The sequence below is a fragment of the Primulina tabacum genome, chromosome 12 (genome assembly GCF_025594145.1).
Source record: "Primulina tabacum isolate GXHZ01 chromosome 12, ASM2559414v2, whole genome shotgun sequence".
NCBI lineage: Eukaryota > Viridiplantae > Streptophyta > Magnoliopsida > Lamiales > Gesneriaceae > Primulina > Primulina tabacum.
In genome coordinates this window covers 37,629,344-37,655,863 of record NC_134561.1, presented here as the reverse complement: position 1 = coordinate 37,655,863, position 26,520 = coordinate 37,629,344, and the positions used below count along the sequence as shown (strand labels likewise).

Here is a 26,520-nt window from a genome sequence, read left to right as displayed (position 1 = left end):
GTTATTTATATTATATAAATTGAATCATTAATTATTTATTTCACATCAATTAAATCACTAGTATAAAATTAAAATATTATTAATCATTTTCTTTTATTTATATTTATTAATTGGTAAAAGGTTAAAACATAATTTATCATTTTGTTTCAAATTTAATCATTTAAACTAAATAAATTATTATTAATCAATTTCTATTCTACATCCAACTCGAGCATCTTGTTCTACCTCCAACTCGAACATCTTAATAATCATAATTAGTAGAACTGTAAAGGCACGAAAATTCTTACTTTGAAAATTTGCGGAAAATTAAAAATTTTTATTTTAAAATAAATGGAGTGCCTCATTCATAAAATCAACTGATGAATCAAGTTCAATGTTAAAAATAAATATAGCAGCGGAAGAAAATAAAGTTTGCCAAAAATAACAATTCAAAGAATGTCCAACAACTGGTAAAAATGTTTGAGCATAAAATGACATGTGCTGAAACTGAGGTCCTCGGGTGCCACTACTGCCGACCCAAGCTGGCTCACTGGTCCCCGCTCTCGGCCCTGGCCTCATCAGTACCTACAACAATCAAGTCTAGTGAGCCCTAAAGACTCAGCATGCCAAAATCGTAGGTAACGAGAAAATGTAATTTTGCATGGATAAAATATCATGTCATAAGGCATACTTAAAATAACTTGTACTGAGCAATTATAATACGTGCATAACTGAACTGAAAGTCATAGTAAATAGAATGTTTGCTCCTTGGAGCCCTATACTGAAATAACTGATAAAAATTTTCTGTTGAGATTATGGTCTACGCATGTGGCCTCTGCACTGAACTGAACTGATCGGTAACTGGCTACCGGGGAGTATCAAACTGAACTGAGCTGACCGGTCACTGGCGAACGGGTGGTACCAAACTGAACTGATCGGTCACTGGCGACCGTATATAATAATGCTCCCATAACAGTGAATTGACCACAAGCAATATCGCATAAATCTCAAAAATTAGTATTTTCTATTTTCATGCACGTAATATAATTAAATGGCATAATGAAAATATCCTGTATATTTTAGCAACTGGATTGGATCGCTCCCAGGCTCGCTGCAACCTAAATATGCCATGAAAAATATGCAATAGCTTATACTTGACCAAACTATGCAATTAAGTTTGAAAATGCGACAATTACGCTTAACGACTTCGTATTTAATCATGACTCCGAACCAACCCGAACCGACACTGAGCCGACGTATAGTCATGATTAAAATACGCTTAAAATTATGAACTAATGCTCCTAAAATGATGAAGGTCGAAATCTAGGTGAAATGGAGGCCAAAACAAGAAACGCTCTTTCGAGAGTCAATTTGGCACATCGCACCGTAAATTCTCGTACGATCTCAAAAATGATCCGAATCACAAACGGTCAAAAACACGACCTTCCTAACTCGATGAGGCACTGTCCAGTCCAAGACCATAGGCTAAAATCCAACCAAGAACTCAAACGAGCCTCCGAACCGTCACAGCAAGTTGCTGTCAAATTCCAGCAGCAGCAACTTCGTTTGCATCGCGTCGTATGCGAGACTTTTGGCCATTGGGGCTTGAACCACCGACCATAGCCTCTCAAAAACATCCCAAGGAATGATTTGAACCATGGCTAAGGGCCCTAGGCCAGCCAAGATTCGCCTCATTCCAGTAACCAACCGAAAGTTCCTACCCGAGAACAAATTCTGCACGTCAGGCTCTTGTTCTTTTTTTTTTTTTGCTGTCACGGATCGCTCCGGTGGTCATTTGATTGACCATGACACGATCTAGACATCCAGTGGTAGGGTATGAACCGTGGCTAAGGGCCATATGCCAACCAAGATCCACACCCATACACAAAACTCGAACACACACATGCTGTCAAAAACCGAAGGGGCCGAGAGGGGAGGGGCTGTTCTTGCATTTGATTTAAAAACCGGCGCACCATGGACCAAGCCACCAAAATGGCAACTTATTCACGTCTTATACATGCTAGGAAAGTGATCTAACCATGGCTATAGGCCCTTAGGGCAGCCAAGATCAGATCCTTTCCCTTGACCTCAAAACAGAATTTTCGAAAAACACAAATGGCTATGAATGAGAAGCTGCTGTCAATTTCGGTTTCTTTCATGCATGGGGCTCGTTTGAATGGACCATCATGGTCTTGACACACCCTAGTATGTGTCTAGATGTAGCCTAGTGAGCCTGGAGTCGAGCCATCCACCTGAAACGTCAAAACAAGAGAACCCGTGAAGCTTGTCATGGAAACCGAAAATCTGCATGTTATATTTTTCTGAAAAATTCTTGGTGTGTTTCGGTTTTTGCATGGAAATGATGATCATGTAATGTAAAAATAATGATAATAGGACTTGATTGAGGTTTGAAAGAATCTAGACATGCCTTGGTTTTCGTTTGAATGAAAAACGAAAGAATACGACGACTCGGCGCGGAGGAGGTGGAGTGATTTTCTTTCCTTTTCTTTTCTCTCTTGTTCTAGGCTATGAGGGTCACGATTTTTTTTAATCTGAAATGGCTACTGTTTTCGATGATGGAGGAGGGGATTAAGTGGTTGTGGGTGTAATGCCCGAGATTTTGATTCGGTTAATATGAGATTATTGATTATGAATTGATATAATTATAGACGGGATATTACGAGATCAGATTGGCCAAAGCATATGAAGGGTGCAATTTTTAGACAGAACTATTGGCGCCCGAGCGGTAGAAAATAACCGCCCGAGCGCCAATGTTCAACAGGAGCATGTTTTGGGCAGAGGATGCGGCGCCCGAGCGGTATTTTGTGACCGCCCGAGCGCCAGTGCATAATAAACAAGCGCATGGACAGAGAATGCCGCGCCCGAGCGGTAGTTTAGCACCGCCCGAGCGCCGACCGAAATTCATGAAAAATAGACACGTATCATTAACCGAGCAACTTGATATATATATACGTATATCTTGCTATATTCTTCAAAAACCAGCAGAAGGAATCGAGAAAAGGTTTCTGTGAAAGAGTGAAAAATCCTTACGCCTTTATACTTCAATCTGTCCGTCCGAATTGTAATCTGACTTCAGTACTGCAATCCTATCAACGTAGGCTACAGCTTGACGTAAGTTTTGCTATGTTTTGACATGCTTTGAAATTTTGTCATTGTCAGAATTGAATATGATTCATATATGATGTTCTTGACATGTTAGACATCATAGAATCGAAGTCAGATTGAGAAACAGACTGATTATGGAATTGTTATGACTTTCTGATTATATTGATTTGAAATCGGACAGATTTAGATTATGAATGAGTTACAGACTATATCGGATATGAGTTATGATTTGTAATTGAGGTCTGTTGATATGATAGTGACGGTGATACTGAAATTGTTCCGTTATACCGTGATTTGAATTGAATCCAGATTAATCAGATTCAGTGTTGAATTGAGAATAGAACATTGATATTATGATTCTCAATATATCGTTTCAGATTTACAGAGACAGTCTTGAGTTTAGAACTGATATTGCTTCAGACCGAGACTACAAACGGAAGGTATAATTCAATGTGGTATTGGGAGATCGACTTGAGTCGGTTTAGACTTGAGTTTCCCTAAAGCACATACTTTACTTTATTGCAGTGATATTGCATTGATTTGATTGATATACTTGTTCTCTTGATTTATAGATAGCAGGTATCAGACGGAAAATCTTGTGACAGAAGTGCCTGATAGTGGTGGGATCGCCACGGGCACATTGCACGATGTTACAGGATAGTGTAGACATCTTGGGACGGAAGTGCCTGACAGTGGCGGGATCGCCACGGGCACATTGCTCGATGTCTCAAGATGGGATATTAACGATAGAGCTACAGTCCATGACGGATAGGTCAGGACACCGGATGTTGGTTATATCGAGTAATAGGATTGGAATTCTTCTATTACGGAATTCGATATAGGAACACCATATTTGGTTATATCGAGTAATAGGAACAGAGTTCCTTCTATTACGGAATTCGATATAGGAATACCACATTTGGAAACCGGAATCCCTAGACTAGGATGGAGTCTAGTCTGAAATGTGGAGTCACGTATATGTTTGACAGTCTACGATTGTTTATGTTTCAGATTTTGATACATATATCTGTTACCTGATTACATGCTTTATATTTGTTTATATGATTGCATGTTTCGTTGATTTATACTGGCATTTATTCTCACCGGAATTATCCGGCTGTTGTCTTGTCTATATGTGTACATGATAACAGGTGGGACAGGATCAGGGTCCAGGAGATGAGGAGAGATCGTGATAGAGTGGAGACTTCGGACTTGGATGTATATAGGGTTTTGACACTTGATATTTAGATGTTGAACCTTAGTTTTACTGATTCGTAGATCGTACAGGACATGTACTTTATTTTATACTGAGTTGTATATTAGTTGATTTCACTACGTTCCGCATTTTAAAAAGAAAAAAATTTTAGACCCTGTTTTATAATTGATTAATTAGTCCCAATGATGATTAAGAACTTGATTAGCGTCCGGTCCCCACAGTGGGAGTGAGGGGAAATCCCATAATAAAGGGATACAAAGGGGTGACCAAGTCTACCATTATTTGAATTTTGAAATGTTGTTTGCTATCAAATGAATTGTTGGAGGGATTGGATGGGGTGGCCGATTATCCTTCATGATAACAAGACTAGGATAATACTAATTGGTTAATTAAATGGTGCTAAAAAAAAGATTGAAGAATTATCCTACTTAATTAAATATAAAGAAAGGATTAAAGGTAATGAGTTGGCAAAGGAGTTGTCTAGACATAGGGTGGCCGAAAATCTCACTAATAAATGGAGGGGAAATGTTTTCTAGCTAGTAAATTTATAACCCTTAAAAGCCTCACTAATCTCCTGAATAATTTAGTGAATAAATCCCTTAATTAATTGAACTCAAATGAATTTATTTCCTACTCACCTCAAGTAATTAAAATAAATCATCGACCTCCTTTTTAACTTAAATCAACTTACTTGCTAGCTAAATTAAGTCCTGAAAATATTTTCTAAATCTTAAATTGTATCTCTAAACTCCAACTCCAGTCCGGCCTCACTGAAATAACTGAAAGAATAAAATTAAACTGCTGACTAAAAAAATTAACTTCAAAGAAAAGCATTTAAATATTCATGCAATGAAGTCAATTTAATTTAAAATAGTATAATTATGCATGACTTATACGTAGTCTAAGTTACGGGTTCTACAATCCTCCCCCCCTTAAAAGAAATTTCGTCCTCGAAATTAGAACTCACCGAATAACTCGGGGTATCGATCTCTCATCTCCGACTCAGACTCCCACGTAGCTTCCTCCTCAGAATGGTTGAGCCATTTGACTTTGACTCGCTTAACCAGCTTTTTCCGAAGCTTCTTCTCCTGTCTGTCTAGGATCTGCACCGGTCTCTCCTCATAAGACAAGTTCGGAGTAAGCTGCAACGGCTCGAAATTCAGCACATGCGAAGGATTTGCCATATATTTCCTCAGCATGGAGACGTGGAACACATTGTGTACTCCGGCCAAATTCGGCGGAAGAGCCACACAATAAGCTAGCGTCCCAACTCTGTCGAGGATCTCAAACGGTCCAATGAATCTCGGACTGAGCTTCCCTTTCTTCCCAAATCTCATGACACCCTTCATAGGTGCCACTTTCACAAATACATGATCGCCCACTGCAAACTCTAAATCTCTCCTCCGCTGATCGGTATAACTCTTCTGTCGACTCTGAGCAGTCCTCATCCTATCACGGATCTTGACTACTACATCTGCCGCCTGCTGAACAATCTCTGGACCCAACTCTACTCTCTCTCTCCTACTTCATCCCAATGAACAGGAGATCTGCACTTGCGGCCATACAGTGCTTCATACGGAGCCATACCAATAGAAGACTGGAAGCTGTTGTCATAGGTGAACTGAATCAATGGTAAGTTCGACTCCCAACTCCCGGAGAAATCAATGACGCAAGCACGGGGAAGATCCTCTAAGATCTGAATAACTCGCTCTGACTGCCCATCTGTCTGCGGGTGGAAAGCTGTGCTAAACAGCAACTTCGTACCCATAGTCGAATGCAAACTATTCCAAAACGAGGAAGTAAATCTGGGATCTCTGTCAGATACGATAGAAACTGGGACACCATGAAGTCGGACTATCTCTCGGATATACAACTCCGCATACTGTACCATGGTGAAAGTCGTCTTAATAGGCAAGAAGTGCGCTGATTTGGTAAGACGATCTACAATCACCCAGATAGCATTCGATCCTCTGGCTGACCTCGGCAATCCGGTCACAAAATCCATGGTAATGTTCTCCCACTTCCACTCATGAATAGGAAGAGGCTTGAGCAAACCTGCTGGTCTCTGATGCTCGGCCTTCACTAACTGACAGGTCAGACACTCGGACACAAATCGTCTGATGTCCTTCTTCATACCAGGCCACCAATACAATAGCTGCAGATCTTTGTACATCTTCGTACTCCCAGGGTGAATGGAGTACGGGGACATATGGGCCTCTGATAAGATGTCTGCTCGGATAGAATCACTGCTAGGAACCCATATCCTGTCTCGGTATCTCACAATACCGTCGCTGACTGTATACAAGACACTGCCCTTGGCTTCATCTCTCTTCTTCCACTGTGCCAATTGCTCATCTGCTGACTGACCACTGCGAATACGGTCTATAAGGGAAGACTGAATGGTCAAGGTAGATAGACGAGGAACTCTACCTCGAGGATAAGTCTCGAGATCAAACCTCTGTATCTCAAACTGAAGAGGTTTCTGAATCGTCAAATGAGCCATCACTGCGACTTTTCTGCTCAATGCATCCGCAACTACATTAGCTTTACCCGGGTGGTAGCTAATGTCACAATCGTAGTCTTTCACAAGCTCCAACCAACGCCTCTGACGCATGTTCAGCTCCTTCTGCGTAAAGAAATACTTGAGGCTCTTGTGGTCGGTAAAGATATGGCATTTCTCTCCATACAGATAGTGCCTCCAAATCTTCAAGGCAAAAACTACGGCCGCCAATTCTAGATCATGGGTAGGGTAGTTCTTCTCGTGGAATTTCAGCTGTCGAGAAGCATACGCTATCACTCTCCCATGCTGCATCAGAACTGCACCTAAACCGAGCTTCGAAGCATCCGTATAAAGGACAAACTCGTCGGGCCCTGATGGCATGGCCAAAACTGGTGCTGAGATAAGAGCCTGCTTCAAAGTATCGAAGCTCTTCTGACACTCCTCGCTCCAAACAAATTTCACATTTTTCTTGGTCAGTGCTGTGAGTGGAACGGCAATGGAAGAGAATCCCTTAATGAACTTCCGATAATATCCTGCTAAGCCAAGAAAACTGCGGATCTCTGAAGCATTCTGAGGCACAACCCAATCTCTGACTGCTGCAACTTTTGCTGGGTCTACCTCAATACCACTGCTAGAAACGATGTGGCCTAAGAACGCCACCTTCTCTAACCAGAATTCGTACTTACTGAACTTTGCGAATAACTTGTGCTTCTGCAATGTCTGCAACACTGTGGTTTGATGTCTGCTGTGCTCCTCCCGGCTCTTAAAGTAGACGAGAATGTCATCTATGAACACTATCACAAACTGGTCAAGATACAGCTGAAATACGTGATTCATGAGATCCATGAAGATCGCTGGCGCATTCGTCAGACCGAACGGCATCACTAGGAACTCGTAGTGACCATAACGAGTCCTGAAAGCTGTCTTCAAGACATCAGCATCTCTCACCCTCAACTGGTGATAACCGGAACGCAGATCTATCTTGGAGAAAATCGAAGCTCCCTGCAACTGGTCAAACAGATCCTCAATCCTCGGAAGTGGGTATTTATTCTTCACTGTAACCCTGTTCAACTCCCGATAGTCAATACAAAGCCTCATAGAGTCATCCTTCTTCTTAACAAACAAGACTGGCGCGCCCCATGGTGAGAAGCTAGGGCGAATGAACTCCTTGTCCAGAAGTTCCTGTATCTGCTTCTTAAGCTCTGCCATCTCTTTCGGTGCTAGTCGGTACGACGCTTTGGATATCGGAGCCGTACCTGGCATAAGCTCAATGGAAAACTCCACCTCTCTCTCGGGTGGCATACCAGAGACGTCTTCGGGAAAAACGTCTAAGAAATCTCTGACAATCGGAACATCTGAGGCTGACTGGCTGGGTTCCTCGGGGACAGATAAAAAGGTCGCTAGAAATTCCCGACACCCTCTATGCATGAGCTTCCTGGCCTGAACATAAGGAATAATGCGCGGTAAAGGAAAGTACATGTCCGGCTCAAATAAGAACTGCTCCATTCCAGGCGGTCGGACAAGAACGGATCTCCGCTGAAAGTCTATCAACACTATGTTCCTCAATAGCCAGTCCATCCCTAGGATAATGTCAAATTCCGGCATCGGTAGCACAATCAGATCCGCATAAACAAGATTACCGTGCAGCTCAAGGTCTATATCTCGTATAACATTGGTAGCTGCCATCTCCTCGCCTGACGGCAACACTACTGAAAAGGCTGTATCTAGCCCAATGGTCTGGATCTTGAGAAAGTTTGCAAAGACCTCCGAAATAAACGAGTGAGTGGCCCCTCAATCTATCAAGGCCTTGGTAGCGGAACCAGATATAAAAATTCTCCCTGAAAGAGCGGAACTCTAAGTTGAATCCAGTAGCTACAAGAACTAAACTTATAGACATGCAATGGTCAAAGTTCTTCTAACTTAAATCTCCAAAATATTACTGAGTAAAGCATGCAATCCTATCACAGTTCTAAGTTCAATCTTAATCCTTATTCCCAAAACACGGAAATTCAAATAATAACTTAAAGTTTAAAGGTACCTGTCAACAACATAGTCTCCGGGTTGGTTTCCGCGGCATGGAGAGCAAAAACTCTGCCTTGGGTAGGCAGATTCCTCTGAGGGCACTGCAACAACATGTGGTCTGGAGTGCCACATTTAAAACACTTTCCTGAGCCAGACATACATGCTCCAGGATGGCGGCGTGAGCACCTGGGACAAACTGGGTGCTCGTAAGTCCTCGGGGCTGGGCGTCCCCGCTGCTGCTGCTGGCCTCTGTTTCTAGGCGGTCCGTGAAAAGGCCTCTTGTTCTGCTGCTGATGATGATGAGGAGGAGGGCGGTGTGGTACCTGGACTGGGCGCTTGCCCTGGCGATCCCTCTCGATATCCCGCAGATCCTGCTCTGCGGCTAGGGCTTTGGAGACATCAATCTCATAAGTAGCAGGGTCAAACACCCTAACATCCCGGCGCAAGATCGGCCGTAGACCCACCAGGAAATGCATCAACTTGGCTTTGGCATCATTTGCGATCAGGGGCACAAAATGACAGCCCCTCTCGAACTTACGGATGAACTCCGTAACCGTCATATCTCCCTGTCTCAGGCTCATGAACTCAGTGGTCAACCTGGTGCGCACTTCCTCAGCAAAATATTTGGAGTAGAAAACCTCCGTGAAGCGTGTCCAAGACAGTGTAGCCAAGGTCAGGGCTACTGAAGCTCCTTCCCACCATAAGCGGGCATCTCCACTGAACAGATAGGTGGCACAACGGACTCTGTCTGCGTCTCCCAGCTCCATGAACTCGAAGATAACCTCGAGGGATTTGATCCATCCCTCGGCAATCATGGGGTCAGACGTCCCAGAAAACTCCTTCGGGCGCATCTTCATAAACCTCTCATAAACAGCCTCTGGCCCTGTCGGTAGTAGTGTAACCCTATACAGAACCACCGCTCTGATACCAACAGTAAAGGCCCGAAAATTCTTACTTTGAAAATTTGCGGAAAATTAAAAATTTTTATTTTAAAATAAATGGAGTGCCTCATCCATAAAATCAACTGATGAATCAAGTTCAATGTTAAAAAAAATATAGCAGCGGAAGAAAATAAAGTTTGCCAAAAATAACAATTCAAAGAATGTCCAACAACTGGTAAAAATGTTTGAGCATAAAATGACATGTGCTGAAACTGAGGTCCTCGGGTGCCACTACTGCCGACCCAAGCTGGCTCACTGGTCCCCGCCCTGGCCTCATCAGTACCTACAACAATCAAGTCTAGTGAGCCTAAAGACTCAGCATGCCAAAATCGTAGGTAACGAGAAAATGTAATTTTGCATGGATAAAATATCATGTCATAAGGCATACTTAAAATAACTTGTACTGAGCAATTATAATACGTGCATAACTGAACTGAAAGTCATAGTAAATAGAATGTTTGCAACTTGGAGCCCTGTACTGAAATAACTGATAAAAATTTTCTGTTGAGATTATGGTCTACGTCTGTGGCCTCTGCACTGAACTGAACTGATCGGTAACTGACTACCGGGGAGTATCAAACTGAACTGAGCTGACCGGTCACTGGCGACCGGGTGGTACCAAACTGAACTGATCGGTCACTGACGACCGTATATAATAATGCTCCCATAATAGTGAATTGACCACAAGCAATATCGCATAAATATAAAAAATAAGTATTTTCTATTTTCATGCACGTAATATAATTAAATGGCATAATGAAAATATCCTGTATATTTTACCAACTGGATTGGATCGCTCCCAGGCTCGCTGCAACCTAAATATGCCATGAAAAATATGCAATAGCTTATACTTGACCAAACTATGCAATTAAGTTTGAAAATGCGACAATTACGCTTAACGACTTCGTATTTAATCATGACTCCGAACCAACCCGAACCGACACTGAACCGACGTATAGTCATGATTAAAATACGCTTAAAATTATGAACTAATGCTCCTAAAATGATGAGGGTCGAAATCTAGGTGAAATGGAGGCCAAAACAAGAAACGCTCTTTCGAGAGTCAATTTGGCACATCGCACCGTAAATTCTCGTACGACCTCAAAAATGATCCGAATCACAAACGGTCAAAAACACGACCTTCCTAACTAGATGAGGCACTGTCCAGTCCAAGGCCATAGGTTAAAAGCCAACCAAGAACTCAAACGAGCCTCCGAACCGTCACAGCAAGTTGCTGTCAAATTCCAGCAGCAGCAACTTCGCTTGCATCGCGTCGTTTGCGAGACTTTTGGCCATTGGGGCTTGAACCACCGACCATAGCCTCTCAAAAACATCCCAAGAAATGATTTGAACCATGGCTAAGGGCCCTAGGCCAGCCAAGATTCGCCTCATTCCAGTAACCAACCGAAAGTTCCTACCCGAGAACAAATTTTGCACGTCGGGCTCTTGTTCTTTTTTTTTTTTTGCTGTCACGGATCGCTCCGGTGGTCATTTGATTGACCATGACACGATCTAGACATCCAGTGGTAGGGTATGAACCATGGCTAAGGGCCATAGGCCAACCAAGATCCACACCCATACACAAAACTCGAACACACACATGCTGTCAAAAACCGAAGGGGCCGAGAGGGGAGGGGCTGTTCTTGCATTTGATTTAAAAACCGGCGCACCATGGACCAAGCCACCAAAAGGGCAACTTAGTCACGTCTTAGACATGCTAGGAAAGTGATCTAACCATGGCTATAGGCCCTTAGGGCAGCCAAGATCAGATCCTTTCCCTTGACCTCAAAACAGAATTTTCGAAAAACACAAATGGCTATGAATGAGAAGCTGCCGTCAATTTCGGTTTCTTTCATGCATGGGGCTCGTTTGAATGGACCATCATGGTCTTGACACACCTAGTATGTGTCTAGATGTAGCCTAGTGAGCCTGGAGTCGATCCATCCACCTGAAACGTCAAAACAAGAGAACCCGTGAAGCTTGTCATGGAAACCGAAAATCTGCATGTTATATTTTTCTGAAAAATTCTTGGTGTGTTTCGGTTTTTGCATGGAAATGATGATCATGTAATGTAAAAATAATGATAATAGGACTTGATTGAGGTTTGAAAGAATCTAGACATGCCTTGGTTTTCGTTTGAATGAAAAACGAAAGAATACGACGACTCGGCGCGGAGGAGGTGGAGTGGTTTTCTTTCCTTTTCTTTTCTCTCTTGTTCTAGGCTATGAGGGTCACGATTTTTTTTAATCTGAAATGGCTGCTGTTTTCGGTGATGGAGGAGGGGATTAAGTGGTTGTGGGAGTGAGGGGAGATCCCATAATAAAGGGATACAAAGGGGTGACCAAGTCTACCATTATTTGAATTTTGAAATGTTGTTTGCTATCAAATGAATTGTTGGAGGGATTGGATGGGGTGGCCGATTATCCTTCATGATAACTAGACTAGGATAATACTAATTGGTTAATTAAATGGTGCTAAAAAAAAAGATTGAAGAATTATCCTACTTAATTAAATATAAAGAAAGGATTAAAGGTAATGAGTTGGCAAAGGAGTTGTCTAGACATAGGGTGGCCGAAAATCTCACTAATAAATGGAGGGGAAATGTTTTCTAGCTAGTAAATTTATAACCCTTAAAAGCCTCACTAATCCCCTGAATAATTTAGTGAATAAATCCCTTAATTAATTGAACTCAAATGAATTTATTTCCTACTCACCTCAAGTAATTAAAATAAATCCTCGACCTCCTTTTTAACTTAAATCAACTTACTTGCTAGCTAAATTAAGTCCTGAAAATATTTTCTAAATCTTAAATTGTATCTCTAAACTCCAACTCCAGTCCGGCCTCACTGAAATAACTGAAAGAATAAAATTAAATTGCTGGCTAAAATAATTAACTTCAAAGAAAAGCATTTAAATATTCATGCAATGAAGTCAATTTAATTTAAAATACTAGAATTATGCATGTTATACGTAGTCTAAGTTACGGGTTCTACAAGAACTCTAGTGTGTGTTAAAAAAATAATTTTTGGGTTTTTTAAGATGTAATTTATTCTTTAAAATTATTTTTTTCCTTATTGATAATATTTTATTAAATAATTGATTAAGTGTTTTGTCTTTCTATACTTTTATAGATATCGACTCTAGATTTAATTTGATATATTTAAAAGTGTTTATTTCATTATAAACTCTATTTTACCATGATTTGTAGGCATCTAATTAAGGATACAAGTCTAGGGAAAAACAAGCCTATAAATATAAAGATCATATGCTACGCATAAACGAGAGGTAAAAGAGCGAAGAGATAGAGATAAATATTCTCAGAGATAAGGATTAATTCTCAGAGAACCGTCGTTTGAAGAATAATGTTATTTATAGTTGTGTTATCGTAGTTGTTGGAGATATCTGAAGACAAACCACAAGTGTTGATTGAAGATTTCGTTTTGTTTATATAGTTTTTGACACATGATTTTTGCATTCTTTGGTTATTTTATTGTTGTTTTAGAATGCAGTTTGATTCCTTAACAACTTTAGGAAAATAATTTTTCATATCATCACTAGTATTGGTTTTGTAAACTCAAGTTATTTTTCTAGTGATTATTTTTCCTTTAGACATCGCGTAAGTATTTGTAGTTGTACATAATTATATCTGATTTGTTATTCTTTAATTTATTTATTTGTGTGATATATTATTCATCAGCGAGTTTTCAAGTGTTACAATATTTGGGACAACATTGATATCTGATACACACGAATTGTTTTATTTTGTTCATGTTAAACAGAAACTCCCTTCACAAGTTGTATCAGAGCCTCCACTTGACTTCTACAACCACCTGTCTTGGATGGATCCAACTACATTCTGTGGAAGGTCAAGATCAGAATATATCCATAAATGAGAAAGCATGACAACGAGTTGTCAGCAGCTGGACTCCACCGAAAAGAATAGATGAAGATGGTAACAATCTGACAAAGCCAGAAAATGAATGGACAGCTGATGAAGTACCAGTCTCGAACCACAATTCAAAGGCTTTAAATGTAATTTTCACCTCAGTCGATATAAACGTATTCATTTTGATTACCAACTGTGTATATGCTAAGGATGCATGAGAAATCCTTAAAAAAAACATTATGAAGGGTCTAAAAGTATGGGAAGGACAAAGTTGACAGTGTTAACATCTAAATTTAAAAATATGAGAATGGAAGAGACTGAAAAAAATCATTTACTATGATCGCCGCCTCAAAGATATTACCAACGAAGCATTTAGCCTTCACGATCCAATCTCAAATGAACATCTAGTTAACAAGGTACTTAGATCTCTGCTAGAACGATTTAATATCAGGATTTGTATAATTGATGAAGCAAAATATGCAACTCAAATCGCATGGAAGACTTGATAACTTCACTTTCGTACTTTCGAGATGAATATGGTTGTGCAGAAGAATGACAAAGGTAAGACAATTGTTTTCCAAGTATCTAATGATTTATACAATGAACTTCTTCATCTGTCACAAGAATTCAATGAGTCGGATCTATGTGAAGAGTATATCTCTTATATCACGAAGAAGTTTGGAATTTATTTGAAAAGAATAAGAGACAAAAAAGAAGACAAGACAGTAATTTAAGTTTCCTAGTCTAACTACTCCTGAAAAAATTCAGAAGTCTCATAACCGAGGAAAATTTTGGCAAAGGAATGAAGGTAAGAACCGATTTAATTCCAAAAACTCTGATTCCATACAATACAATTGTTTTCGCAAAAATAAATGACTAAACATCTTCTTAAGTGATTATGAATCCGATGAGTAGGAATAATCAAATGAAGAAGAAAATCACACTTCATTGACAGCACTTTTGGGGAAAAAAACACCAAATACAAGTTAATCCGCTAAGAGTTGCCTCCGGTGTTGAAACACCTGGCCGGAACACCTCTCCACAATCATTGTGCTTTAATTCTATAACTTCTGGAAATTTAGGTGCTCAGAAAAATTTGGAATCTGATGATGAAAAAATCACTCTAGAAAGTGTACAAAAGCTGTATCAAAAGTTGTATGTTGACTGAATCAAAAGAAACAAATTGAACACAACTCAATCAAAAGAGAATATTGAGCTAAAGTATGTTGTTGTCAAACTCGAAGTGATCTTAAACAAGAAAAATTTGGAATTGTGTAAAATCCAAGATGATCTTAAAAAGGCCACTGAAACACTTCAAGTTCAACTCAAGTACATCCAAGATTGATTCCACCGATGATGGGAAAAGATAGTAAGACTAGATTAAACTTCAAAAACAATGTGCTTGAAGTTGGAAATAATCAAAACCAATTGTATTTGTGAAAGAAAGCATGGTTACATCGAAATCACCGTCAGGTACCCTTACAACTAAGATATCTCCATCAAAAGGGCAAGATGCTGCTCAAAAGCCGAAGCGAAGAAATGTCATTTTGTGTGTCGCTATTGTTTCAAACTTGGTCATATCAAGCCCTACTGTTTCAAGTTTAGGAAATACCACATGTATGAAGAGGTAAATCGGATATTGCCCAGAGTGATACACAACACCTATCGCAGCTCCTCAAACCAATGACCTGCAATGAAGAAAATTTGGATACCAAAAGTAAAAATTCACTGTCATGTTACTTATGCATCATTAACAGAATAATATTGCAAGTCACTGTTACTTTGATAGGGGAAGCTCACGCCACATGACAGATTCGAAAGAACATCTCACAGATTATGTTAAACAAAAGAGTGGTAGAGTGGCCTATGGAGGAGGAGCAAAAAGAATGATTGTTTTCTTGATAAAGATGAATTTTCTTGTTTATTTGCTAAAAATGTTTGAAATATTTACAAGAATGAATGTTTAATTGGAACAAGTGAATTATAAAACAATCTCTGTAGCTTGAAAATAAAAATATTACAATTAACGATGTTCAAGCGAATACGATTTCAACAACAACAAAAAAAAGAAAACAAGATACTCTAAATAAGGCATACTTGTGGCATGCTAGGCTATGAAAATTTTCCAAAGAAAAATGCACAAGTTAATGAAAGATGACATGTCAGACATAAAATCTCTTGAAACATGTTAGTAATGTTTGAAAGAAAAGATGACCAAAGCTCAATTTTTAGGGAAAATGGAGCGTATACATGATCTATTGTATTTGATTCATACAGATGTGCGTGACCCGCTAAATATTTGCACGAGATACGAGCAATCTTATTTCATTATCTTTACTAATGACTTCTCTATATATGATTATGCATATTTAATTATATACAAGTCTGAAACTTTTAAAAAGTTTATAGAATTTAGAGATGAAATAGATAAACAATTAGGAAAGAGAATTAAACACTTCAATATGAGTTATAATGGTTCACAATTATTATTAATAAATTTAAAATATATTAAGTAAATAATAAATTAGTAATAGTGACTATTAAATAAAAATTAATATTAAACATTCTAAAAGAGTCTTAATAGATTAATTAATTGAGTAAATAAATAGTTATTTAATTTAATAAATAAATAAATAATATGTGTGTCTATATATATATATATAATATTATCAAAAGTCGATAATAATTTAATTATGTCTGATATTCTCAAGAGTGAAAAATAAATAAATGAAAGTTTTTTAATAATGAAAAGCAGGATCTGATAAAAGGAGAGTTTGATTAGATAAAAAAGAAACTTATATATGTGTAATCAATAATTGAATTTCATTCAAAAAATAGTTGAATATATACATAAATTTTACACACGAGTTTTTGTCCACAATTTTTTTCTCTCCCCTCACAAAAGTCGACCACCTTCTCTAAGGGATTCGTCCGATCACCTTCCACCACATCGTCGTCGCCCATCTGCCACTATCCTTCCATATTTCTGAAATTCATGTGATCAATTCTCGAAGAAAATTTCGTCTCGACGCAAATTTCGTTTAGATTTCTAGTACGATCTATATGAGAAATATAGTTTATGATCGTGGACCTAATTAGACGATTGAAGAATGAGAAAAATCTGTTTGCAAAGATTTACAATAAGTGATATATCTGCTTGGAATTCGGAATAATTGGAACCACCATTATAAACGTCAATATAAGTTATTTTAAAACACTCTATCAATTGTTTAAATCATACGATTTAAATCATACGACGTTCAAAAAACGTTTTAAACATCAAAATAAATTTTTTAAATTTCCACTTCTCCTAAAAAACGAGAAAATAGTACTCCAACGATAACACCTCATTTGTCGCATAAAGATTATTGTTGGTGTCTTGGGACTTAGACCCACTTTATTATAAGTTTTTAACTTTTTTTTTAATTTTTTTTATTACATACCTTATTTTATTTGTAAAACATTATAATTAAACCAAGAACTTGAGATCAAATGATGTGCACACAGCAGTAATCGTGGTCTTTCGATTCTGTCGGGCGTTGGCTGCTTCACAGCACCGAACGAAGAGGAAAGTCACAGCTGAAGAATCCATTTTTGCCAACTGGAGATAATGGGTAAACAGGAGAAAAAGGAGAGGGCTAAAGAGAGAAGAGAGAAACGCCGCCAAGAGATCTCTCTCCTACGAACAGTTCCTTATTCGGATCACCAAAGGTAAACCACACAGTGACAACCGACTCAGTGTTAGAAAAATCTTGTTACTTTATGGGTTTTTTTATTTATAATTTCTGGATGAAATTTGTTTGAGTTGTCTATTGTTGAGTTTGAGTGGTGGGTGGAGCTCTATAGTGCTTCGATGGAGTTGTATTGCGTCGAACCCCGACTCTTAGTACAGAGCGGAATTAACCTTGTTGTGCCCTCTGAAAATGGTGCAGTGTCCCTTGAATCCATCTCGTTGTGTTGTTCAAAACAAGGCAGATTGTGCCATTCTGATCAATTTATGTGGTAGTCCTAAAATAATGCGAAAAACGGAAAACGGTAGCGCCAAATGCATTTCTAAAGGAACTTCTGTAATGTTTATCAATTAATTACTTGTGCACCTACACGTCAGGGTAAATGTTTGAGTGATCGAAGTATTCTGAATGTGGCGTTTAGCTAAGATCATAAGATTCTTTAACACACCTTTATAAAATCATTGTAATTCGCGAGCTTTTAAGATGTATTAGCGACCTTTTTTCGGACATATGAGTTTCTTGTCTTACATGTAAAGTTCAAGACCCGACAGTGTGACCATTTTACATCTTGTTTTAGCTTAGTTTATCCGCTCAAATTAAGAGCTCGTTTTTAATAAGGTATACTACCTTATAGTCTCCAAAAATTTCTTACAAAGTTTACGAGATTATTAGATTTTTGGGATAATCTTACCAAACACCACCTTTGTATTGCCCTTTAATACCGTTTTGATGCCACTAGAATAATAGTATAATACGAGGCTGTTCACATGGCTTTTGTGGTATCATACCGTCTGTGTGGAATAATGCTTTCTCTATATTGGGACAGCCAACAGTCTGTAGTGTGTCTTAACTTGTAGTATCAGAATGCATGTGGCATAGTTGTATTTAAGCACATGATTTGTCGAACAAAAAATGCAGCTTCTCCGTTTCTTACATGAAATCTGAAGTGTGCGTCAAAGAGTAAATTGAATGTCTTTCTTAGAATGGATATTAGAGAGAGATATCATTACTTATGAATACGACTTCAGGTGGTGGACCTCTGACACAATTGCAGTGGTGACCGGTGCAAATAGGGGAATAGGATTTGAGATTGCACATCAACTTGCTTCTCATGGATTGACAGTTATTCTCACATCAAGGGATGCGGGTGTCAGGGAAGAGGCAGCAAAGGTTTTACAAGAAAGAGGTCTGAATGTGGTGTTCCATCAACTGGACATAGTGGATTTATCATCAATCGGAGCATTTACTGATTGGATTAAAGAAAAGTATGGTGGTATTGATATACTGGTAGAGTAGCCTCTCCCTTTCACTGATACTTGTGAATTTTTCGGTTGGAATTAATAATTTAGTTTCTTTTGTGATGTACATTTTGCTACTAAATTGGGGGGAAAACCTATGATCTGTTGTTTGATTTTCAAATTCAAATGCTATAATGACATTAGATTTCTACCATTTTGTGTGCTACGTCGTGGAATTTTTCATGGACTAAACACATATTCTAGGTGAACAATGCAGGAATAAATTCGAACCCAGACAGTTTTGCGGAGTTCGCTAAAAATGTTATTGATACCAACTACCTTGGGACCAAAAACATGATTAAGGCAACAATTCCTCTGATGAGACCTTCAGATTCAGGGGCTCGTATTGTTAATGTGAGTTCCAGATTAGGAAGATTGAATGGGAGGCGAAATGTAAGTAGCGCTCTCATTGTTGTTTTTCCGTGTGTCAGTCCCATATTATTCTTGTCTTCTACTTCGTTTTTACCAAGTAAGAAGCATTGTTTGTTTGGAATTATTCAAACAAAAACTTGTCCTTGTTTCATCATTTACTTTTGTCTCCTTGAGGATTTGAAGTCGAAGATTCACAATATTCATGAACACCACACCCGCTGACCCGCGGAGTTTTACTGAATGAGATTTCACCAAAATGATTAGATTTTACTGTACTGTGCAGAGAATCGGGAATCTTGATTTGAGAGAACTACTACAAAGCGATGACTCACTATCCGAGGAATCGATCGACCAGACAACCATGAAGTTCTTAGAACAAGTAAAAGATGATAGTTGGAGAGATGGTGGATGGCCTCAAGTTCTGACAGACTATTCTTTGTCAAAGTTAGCTATCAATGCTTATACAAGACTGATGGCCAGGGTATTCTCAGATCGGCCAGAAGGCCAGAAAATATACATCAACAGCTATTGTCCGGGTTGGGTGAGGACCGCAATGACGGGCTGGGAAGGTAATGTTAGCCCTGAGGAAGGTGCTGATACTGCTGTGTGGCTAGCCTTGCTTCCAGACCAATTCGTAACTGGCAAATTTTTCGCCGAAAGGCGTGAGATAAATTTCTAGAAGCAATGGCTGACAAATCCCACAGTCAAGCTGCATTCTCACATGATAAACAATAAACGGACGATGGATGAATTAATGCTACTGGTTTAATACTTCATTTTAGGTTGAATTCATGTTACCATTAGGATACTACCCCTAATGTAAAATTCAAAGATTCTAAATTGATTGAAAGCCATTTGGGCAGCCAATGTAACATACCATGTTCAAGTGATTTATCCTTTTTGAAAAAACACATATAAGAGAAAATTTAAAATTTGTTTGTTCAATATTTTTGAAATGTTTAACCTTTTCTTGATCATAATATTAATTTTGTTAGATATTTGAAAGGTAATTTTTTTTTTAACTTATTAGATAATCATTTTAATTAGATGTTCAAAGATTAATTTGTAAAGGAAAAAAGATAATAAATTAAAAGATCTTCAAACAAAGTTCTGTGATAAAGTAATTCAAAAATTTAAAGTTAGGTTTTTATTTAACCAGAATTTGATACACAACATTTTTTTTTATTTTTTACCTTTATTTTTATTAATTATATAAAATTATTTTGAAAAATAAAAATATCGTGAAGTTATTAAAAAAATTAGTTTACAAAGTGATATATCCTGTATTGGGTTCCTTTTCGCGTTTCTACTCTTCCAATGGCACAGCCAAATCCATCGATATCGATCTCTCCAGTGAAGAAAGCAAAAGGCGCTTGTTCAACAGGTTCGGGATAAGTAAATTCGAGGATTCAATTTTGTAGAATTGTTTTTCCTTTTTCATGAAAATTTGTTCTATTTTGCTCTTTGCTCGTAATTCTGATGTTGCTGATTTATTTTCCGTGGAAAAAAATTGTAGCTTGTTGTATAGGAGTAAGCAAAGGGGGTTTCTGGAGCTTGATCCGATTTTGGGAAAATGGGTGGAGGAATTAAGAACCTTGTTCTTTTCCTTGACATGGTAAATTTGATTTTTGCGGGATTGTTAAATATGTTTGCACAGTAACTTTTTACTTGCGGTCCTAACGTAAAAATTATAATCATGAGACAATTATATAAGCTTGAATTGGCTGTCTTATGTCTTCTTGTTTCCATGCAATTTTTTGGTTATAGAACTGTAATTGAAGCCAGTGAAGTATGAACTTTAATGTAAGTGTGAATTTTGATATGCTCACTGCAAAAAATTTGCCTCCAAGGATGATGAATCCAGTGGTATTGGTTGGTGAAAGAGATTGGGTGTGCGATTTTGATAAATGATACGTGCCCTCTAGGACATAGGAGATGACTTCTATCATTTGATTTTGCAGATGCTGACAATATTTGAATTGTTTGTTGGGTTCTTGCTGTCTGAATGCATGCTCTTAGTCTTGGTCTTAGTCTGAAACTTCGAATATACATCCCATGTTGCCGAGCAAATGGTTTATTGCCTTTTGCTATGAATTCCAAATGTACCTTAATTGTCGAATGTTTAGGATTATTAAGTTATTTTCTGTTTACATTGGTTAATATCTCGTGTTTAAACGATCGAATGTCCCTGTAACTGCAGGAAAATCCAGATCTTTGGAAATGGTTGACAGATCAGGAGAAACCCCCAGAGATAGTAAACTTAAATCCTGTAAGACATTAAACATAGAATTCACATTTTCTTATTTCGCTCTCCCTTTCTAATTGTATTATTTCTTTAGGTTTTCGTGGCCTTGAGGGAGAAGGTAATAAACAATCTCAACAACCATGTTGCTCGTGAAACTAGGGCGGCACCCGGGCAGCCGTGGACTAGAGGGTGGGATGACTTCAATAAAGGTCGAGACGCACCCATTACTGGAAATCAGTAACCATGCTCAAGCTGAAGGTCCCCATTCTTTGTAGCACTTGAAAAAGATTATTAATTTCGAGACCTTTGTGTATACTATGCTAGTACAAGAACAAGGCAAATATGATGATGAGCCTGCGTGCTTTTGGGTAGCTATCCTTTGTACTCGGAACTTGAAAACAGTAAGGTATAGTTTGGTGCACTTGATAACTAAGCGATTAATAATTTATCACTCTTCAACCTATGTTTGGTTCATTTTTTAGAAGCCCACAAAAATTAAATGGGCCCGTGATAATGCTGGTTCATCATGGAGAAGACATCCCACCAAAGGTTAGTGATATTTGCATGATAAAAGAATAAATAATATGAAATGACATTATTAGCCCCCAAACTTTTCGATCGGCAACAAACCTAAATTTTCATTTTACATTCTACAAATTTATTTCTCTCTGCGGCGGCGAGAGAAGTTTGGATTCCACAGGAATTGAGGCTTTTGAAGCCGCTTCTTGTGGAGGTTAAAGGATATTAACAGGTAAAACTTTGGTGTTTTTCAATATTTTAATTTAATTTCGTTTGGATTGAAGAATTTATTTGGATTTTGTGGAAGTGTGGATGTTTTTTGAAGTGTATTGCTCTGGGTTGTAGTTGATTTTCTCATATGAGCTATACTAGCATGCAACGGTTTTCAGAAACTGAATCGTCCCATTAACACGCTCGATTTCAACTTCCCTTATTTGCTGTTATTTCTCGGTTTAAATTGTTTTGCTTTTTTTTTTGCTGGTAGTAAGTTTCCTTCGCGTTCGTCTAGAAGATTGAAGGGTACTATTCGCAAACAAAATGTTTGTAAAAATGTCATACTTAAATCCTCAAGAAAAAGAATTAGAATTATACTTCTGATTGATTTATTCTTTCCCTAACATTCGTATTTATTTTATAAATTTGACCACAATTTGTCAATTTTTTGAAACTGTACATTGATTTTCTAACCACCGTTTTGTTGCGTGTTCAACATATTTGAAGAAATAAAATTGAAAACCTGAAGATTCTCATCCATAGCAGTGTTGGATAAGCCAATGTTAATTCATGCATCCATCAATTTAGATTCCTAGTTTTTATGGTTTATATTTCTAGCTGTGTTGAGTTTCTTCCTTCTTGCTTTCATTACCCTTTCGATAATATATATATTTTTGAAAGGTAACCGCTTCTTTACCACTCTAATTGGTTGCTGCATAGCTTTGCTTTTGTTTATTTTCAATTTTCTTTTAAGATTATTGCCACTTTCATGACCAGTTGTAATAGTACTTCTTGCTTTTTTAATGCTTTTGCTGAGTTTTTGAGCTTGCTCATGGTCCCTTCAGTCGACAAGTTCCCACGCTCCACATTTTAAGAACCCTTCTTTATTGATGGAAGATGGGTTGTTATATGTATTGATTTCTTGTAAAAATTACCGCCTTTAACAGACAGATTTGCTGCGGATATTTGGAATACTGAAACCTGAAAGACTTTGTAAGCTTGACGCTAAGGTCAGAAAAAACATATTTTGTGATTAATACATTTTATTTATCTACATATGGTTTTAGATTTTATTCATTATGCTAATGTGGTGATTATTGTTGCATAATTAATCCACTTAACATGATGTAAATTTTTATTATAATGTGGCAGAAGTTATTATATCATGGACAATCAAGATCGGGACATCCAAGTGATGCTAGTGTTACACCAAATACTTATGCGTGCATTTGTGTTTTTTACTGTTTTAATACGAGTATATACAAAGTACGTACTACGTCGGAAACCTAGGCTTCATTCAGAAGACGTCTCATACAATATTAAAGGAAGAATTCATTCCCAAATAAATCACTTGCATAGGATTACTGAATTAGGAGATACACAATGTATTGTCAACTTGAGGATGAATCGTAATGCATTTGCACGACTATGTTACTTGCTCACACAAGTTGGAGGGCTTTTAAAATCTAGGTATGTCAGGGTTGAGGAGAAGGTGCCTATGTTCTTGTCCATACTAGCCCATCATAAAAAAAATAGAATCACAAGTCATGACTATATACGTAGTGGCCACACTGTCAGCACTCATTTTCACGAAGTTCTGAAATCAGTCTTAAAGTTGTACCCAATACTTCTCGTGAAGCCTGTCCCTGTTGATGAAAATTGTACTAACGAAACGTGGAAATGGTTTAAGGTATGTTTATTATGTTTTGAACATAATTGTGAATATATGATAGCAAACATACTTTTGAAAATAACCGATAATTACTGTATGCAGGGCTGTCTTGGAGCCTTGGATGGAACATATATAAGTGTGCATGTGTCTAATCAACAAAAGCCCAAATACAGAACAAGAAAAAGAACCACATCAGTAAATATCTTGGGAGTTTGTGATCGGGAAATGAGATTCATTTATGCATTAACTGGTTGGGAAGGATCGGCCGCAGATGCTAGGGTACTTCGAGATGCAATTCATCGACAAAATGGGTTTAAAGTACCAAGAGGTCAGATGTACATTTTTTACTCACTTGTTACAATTCAAATAGTACATTGAATATAATTCTTGTATTTTGCTTTACTTAACATCATTTTTTCATGTCATAACAAAAATGGCAGGTCAATACTACCTATGCGACAACGGATATGGCAATGTAGAAGGTTTTCTGACGCCATATAGAAAAGTGCGATACCACAGAGATGCATGGGGAAATGGTTCCATTGGTCCACAAAATTACAAAGAATTCTTCAATGCAAAGCACTGCTCTGCGCGGAATGTAATAGAAAGAGCATTTGGATTATTGAAAAGGAGATGGACCATCTTGCGAAGTCCATCGTTTTACCCATTGAAAGTTCAAAACCGAATTATCATGGCATGCATTCTAATACATAATTTCATTCGATCGGAAATGCCAGATGATCCTCTCCTAGAAGCTGAGGATGCATGTGTTGGTACCACTAATGATACTGAAGATGCTTTCATTGACAATATTGAGTCCTCTCCGGCTTGGGATATGTGGCGAGAAAATTTAGCAATGTCGATGTATTCTCGTTCATGATACATGTTTCCGTATTGATATGTTATTAAGCCTACATTCTTGAACATGTAGATGTTTTGATTTAGCTACGTTGATGCCATAAATTGTATTCCTCGAACATGTGTTTTTTTTACTTTCAATATGGATCTTCGATTTTCTTGTTTTATTCCAGAATGTGTTGATTTTTCTATTATTTGTGATTTGTCATTTTCTTACTCGGTTTTATTATTTTTATGTTACAATTAAAACATTGTACTTAGATACTGACCATTTTTTTGTTTTATGGTAGGGATGGAGTTTAGAACAAATAGCAGCAAAGGACATGACAAGGGGAAAAAAGTAGAGAAGACTAGACGGGTGTGGACAACAAGAGAGGAAGAAATTCTTCTTCAAGCATTGAAGGCAGCTATAAGTCACGGTTGGAAGAGCGAGAATGGATTTCGAATTGGTTATTTGAGTTTTTTAGAAGATGCCATGAAGAAAACCTTCCCGAATACAGATTTGCGAGCCAATCCCCATATCAATTCAAAAATTCATGTGTGGAAAAAGTCTCATGGTACATTGATGACATTGCTAAGCAAGAGTGAAATAGGTTGGAATGAAACTGGAAAAATGATTGACGCTACAAATGAAGCATGGGAACCCCTTGAGAAGGTCATAAGTTTCTTTGTGCTATATTATGACTTAGTTTTCATACATTTGTCCGCACAGATTGATAGCAGTGTCCATGGAATGCGGTACAGGTCTTGGCCATTTTATAATGATTGGTGTGAGATTTTTGGACGTGATCGTGCAACTGGAGAACAATCTGAGAGCTTTGTTGATGCCGTACAGGAAGATGCCTTGAACTTGGGGAACACTGATGGTGTTGGAGTGGACGTGGGGTTGGAAAAGTGGTTTGATGGGTTTGAGGATAATGCTGATTCGATTTCTGTCTCAGTCCCAACATTTTCTGTTGCAACAACAGGCAAGAAATCGATAGGCAAAAAACGCAAACGAAGTGCTGAAATAGAAGATCGTATTGTCGATGCCATGAACAATTTCAGTGACATGACAAAGATTAGCATAGAAGACCTCTCAAAAAAAATTGGATATGACCCTGTTGCTACTAAAGATGCGTTTGGTGCTATGGGTACAATTCCAGGGTTGACAATAGATGAGAAGATTTTTGTAGCTGACAAGTTAGTGGAGAATCCAAAGAAATTGGCATTTTTCTTCAGTTTACCCGACGAGGCTCGAAACTCCTTGGTCAAGCAGCTCTTAAAAAAAGAGTGAGTTTGATATCTATTTCTTAGACCACGTATTAATCTTCTATTTCAGACCAATTATGTTTTGAGAAAACAATGATTTATTTTGTTTTGACTCTGGGTTTTATCATAGATTTGTCATACTACGTTCCGTATTTTGGTTTTATTTTTTTTAATATGCGATGGTTTTAATTTGGCTCTCCTTACCACGATCAGCCTTAGTTGTAACTATATGTGCTCTCGTAATTGCGTCTGGTGTCTTGATTCCATGTCGATTTGCATGATGTTCAGAATTCCTTTTGATGCATAATCCAAAGATGTTAAATTCAAAATAAGAACCAACATATGAAAGACACATGATCTTTGTGCAAGAAGTTTAAGGTAACCACAATTCTTCATGTTTAAGAGTGTCAGAGGCATTGACAGGTTACCAATGGATATCAACATTCACATACACCCGTTCCATATCAGCCACTCTTTCGCTTATAGGTGCCAAAAGAATATTAATTTCTTCAGGCAAAAACACATCAAGAACTCGCTAGGTTGCCCCAGCCCCGAGTCCAGAGAATATCCAGGCAAGAGCAACATATCCCGTCCAGAAAAACATCAAACATGGAATTGGGTCACTACATCGTTTCTCAAAATTCATTATTCTTCAGAAAAACCTGGAACATTCATGTATTCAAAAACTTAA

At 38.0% G+C, this 26,520-nt stretch overlaps 2 protein-coding genes and 1 long non-coding RNA gene across 8 annotated transcripts; all 3 read left to right on the top strand.

The window, feature by feature from the left end:
- The first annotated feature begins 17,150 nt into the window (after window positions 1-17,150).
- LOC142521053 (uncharacterized) lies at window positions 17,151-19,945 on the top strand. The gene is made up of 4 exons (XM_075624233.1): window positions 17,151-17,381; window positions 18,430-18,688; window positions 18,904-19,092; window positions 19,355-19,945. The coding sequence occupies exons 1-4, from the start codon at window positions 17,281-17,283 to the stop codon at window positions 19,748-19,750; spliced, it is 945 nt and encodes a 314-aa protein (XP_075480348.1). The 5' UTR covers window positions 17,151-17,280; the 3' UTR covers window positions 19,751-19,945.
- Window positions 19,946-20,332: 387 nt separating this feature from the next.
- Window positions 20,333-21,478, top strand: LOC142520829 (uncharacterized). The gene is made up of 3 exons (XR_012814004.1): window positions 20,333-20,455; window positions 21,272-21,340; window positions 21,411-21,478. It is a non-coding gene; the product is annotated as an uncharacterized LOC142520829 (long non-coding RNA).
- A 74-nt stretch (window positions 21,479-21,552) lies between these two features.
- LOC142520828 (uncharacterized) lies at window positions 21,553-25,981 on the top strand. 6 transcript variants are annotated; one of them, XR_012814003.1, is made up of 7 exons: window positions 21,553-21,722; window positions 21,799-21,865; window positions 22,003-22,067; window positions 22,996-23,738; window positions 23,823-24,048; window positions 24,161-25,233; window positions 25,291-25,981. XR_012814003.1 is itself a non-coding variant. In XM_075623982.1 (4 exons), exons 3-4 carry the CDS (start codon window positions 24,871-24,873, stop codon window positions 25,852-25,854), a joined length of 927 nt encoding a protein of 308 aa, XP_075480097.1. In that variant the 5' UTR covers window positions 21,553-21,722; window positions 21,799-22,067; window positions 24,869-24,870; the 3' UTR covers window positions 25,855-25,981. The 6 variants fall into 6 exon arrangements, 1 of the variants encoding a protein (XP_075480097.1); XR_012814002.1 differs by having other exon boundaries at window positions 21,799-22,067; window positions 22,996-23,058; window positions 23,201-23,738; XR_012814001.1 differs by having other exon boundaries at window positions 21,799-22,067.
- The last annotated feature ends 539 nt before the right edge of the window (window positions 25,982-26,520 follow it).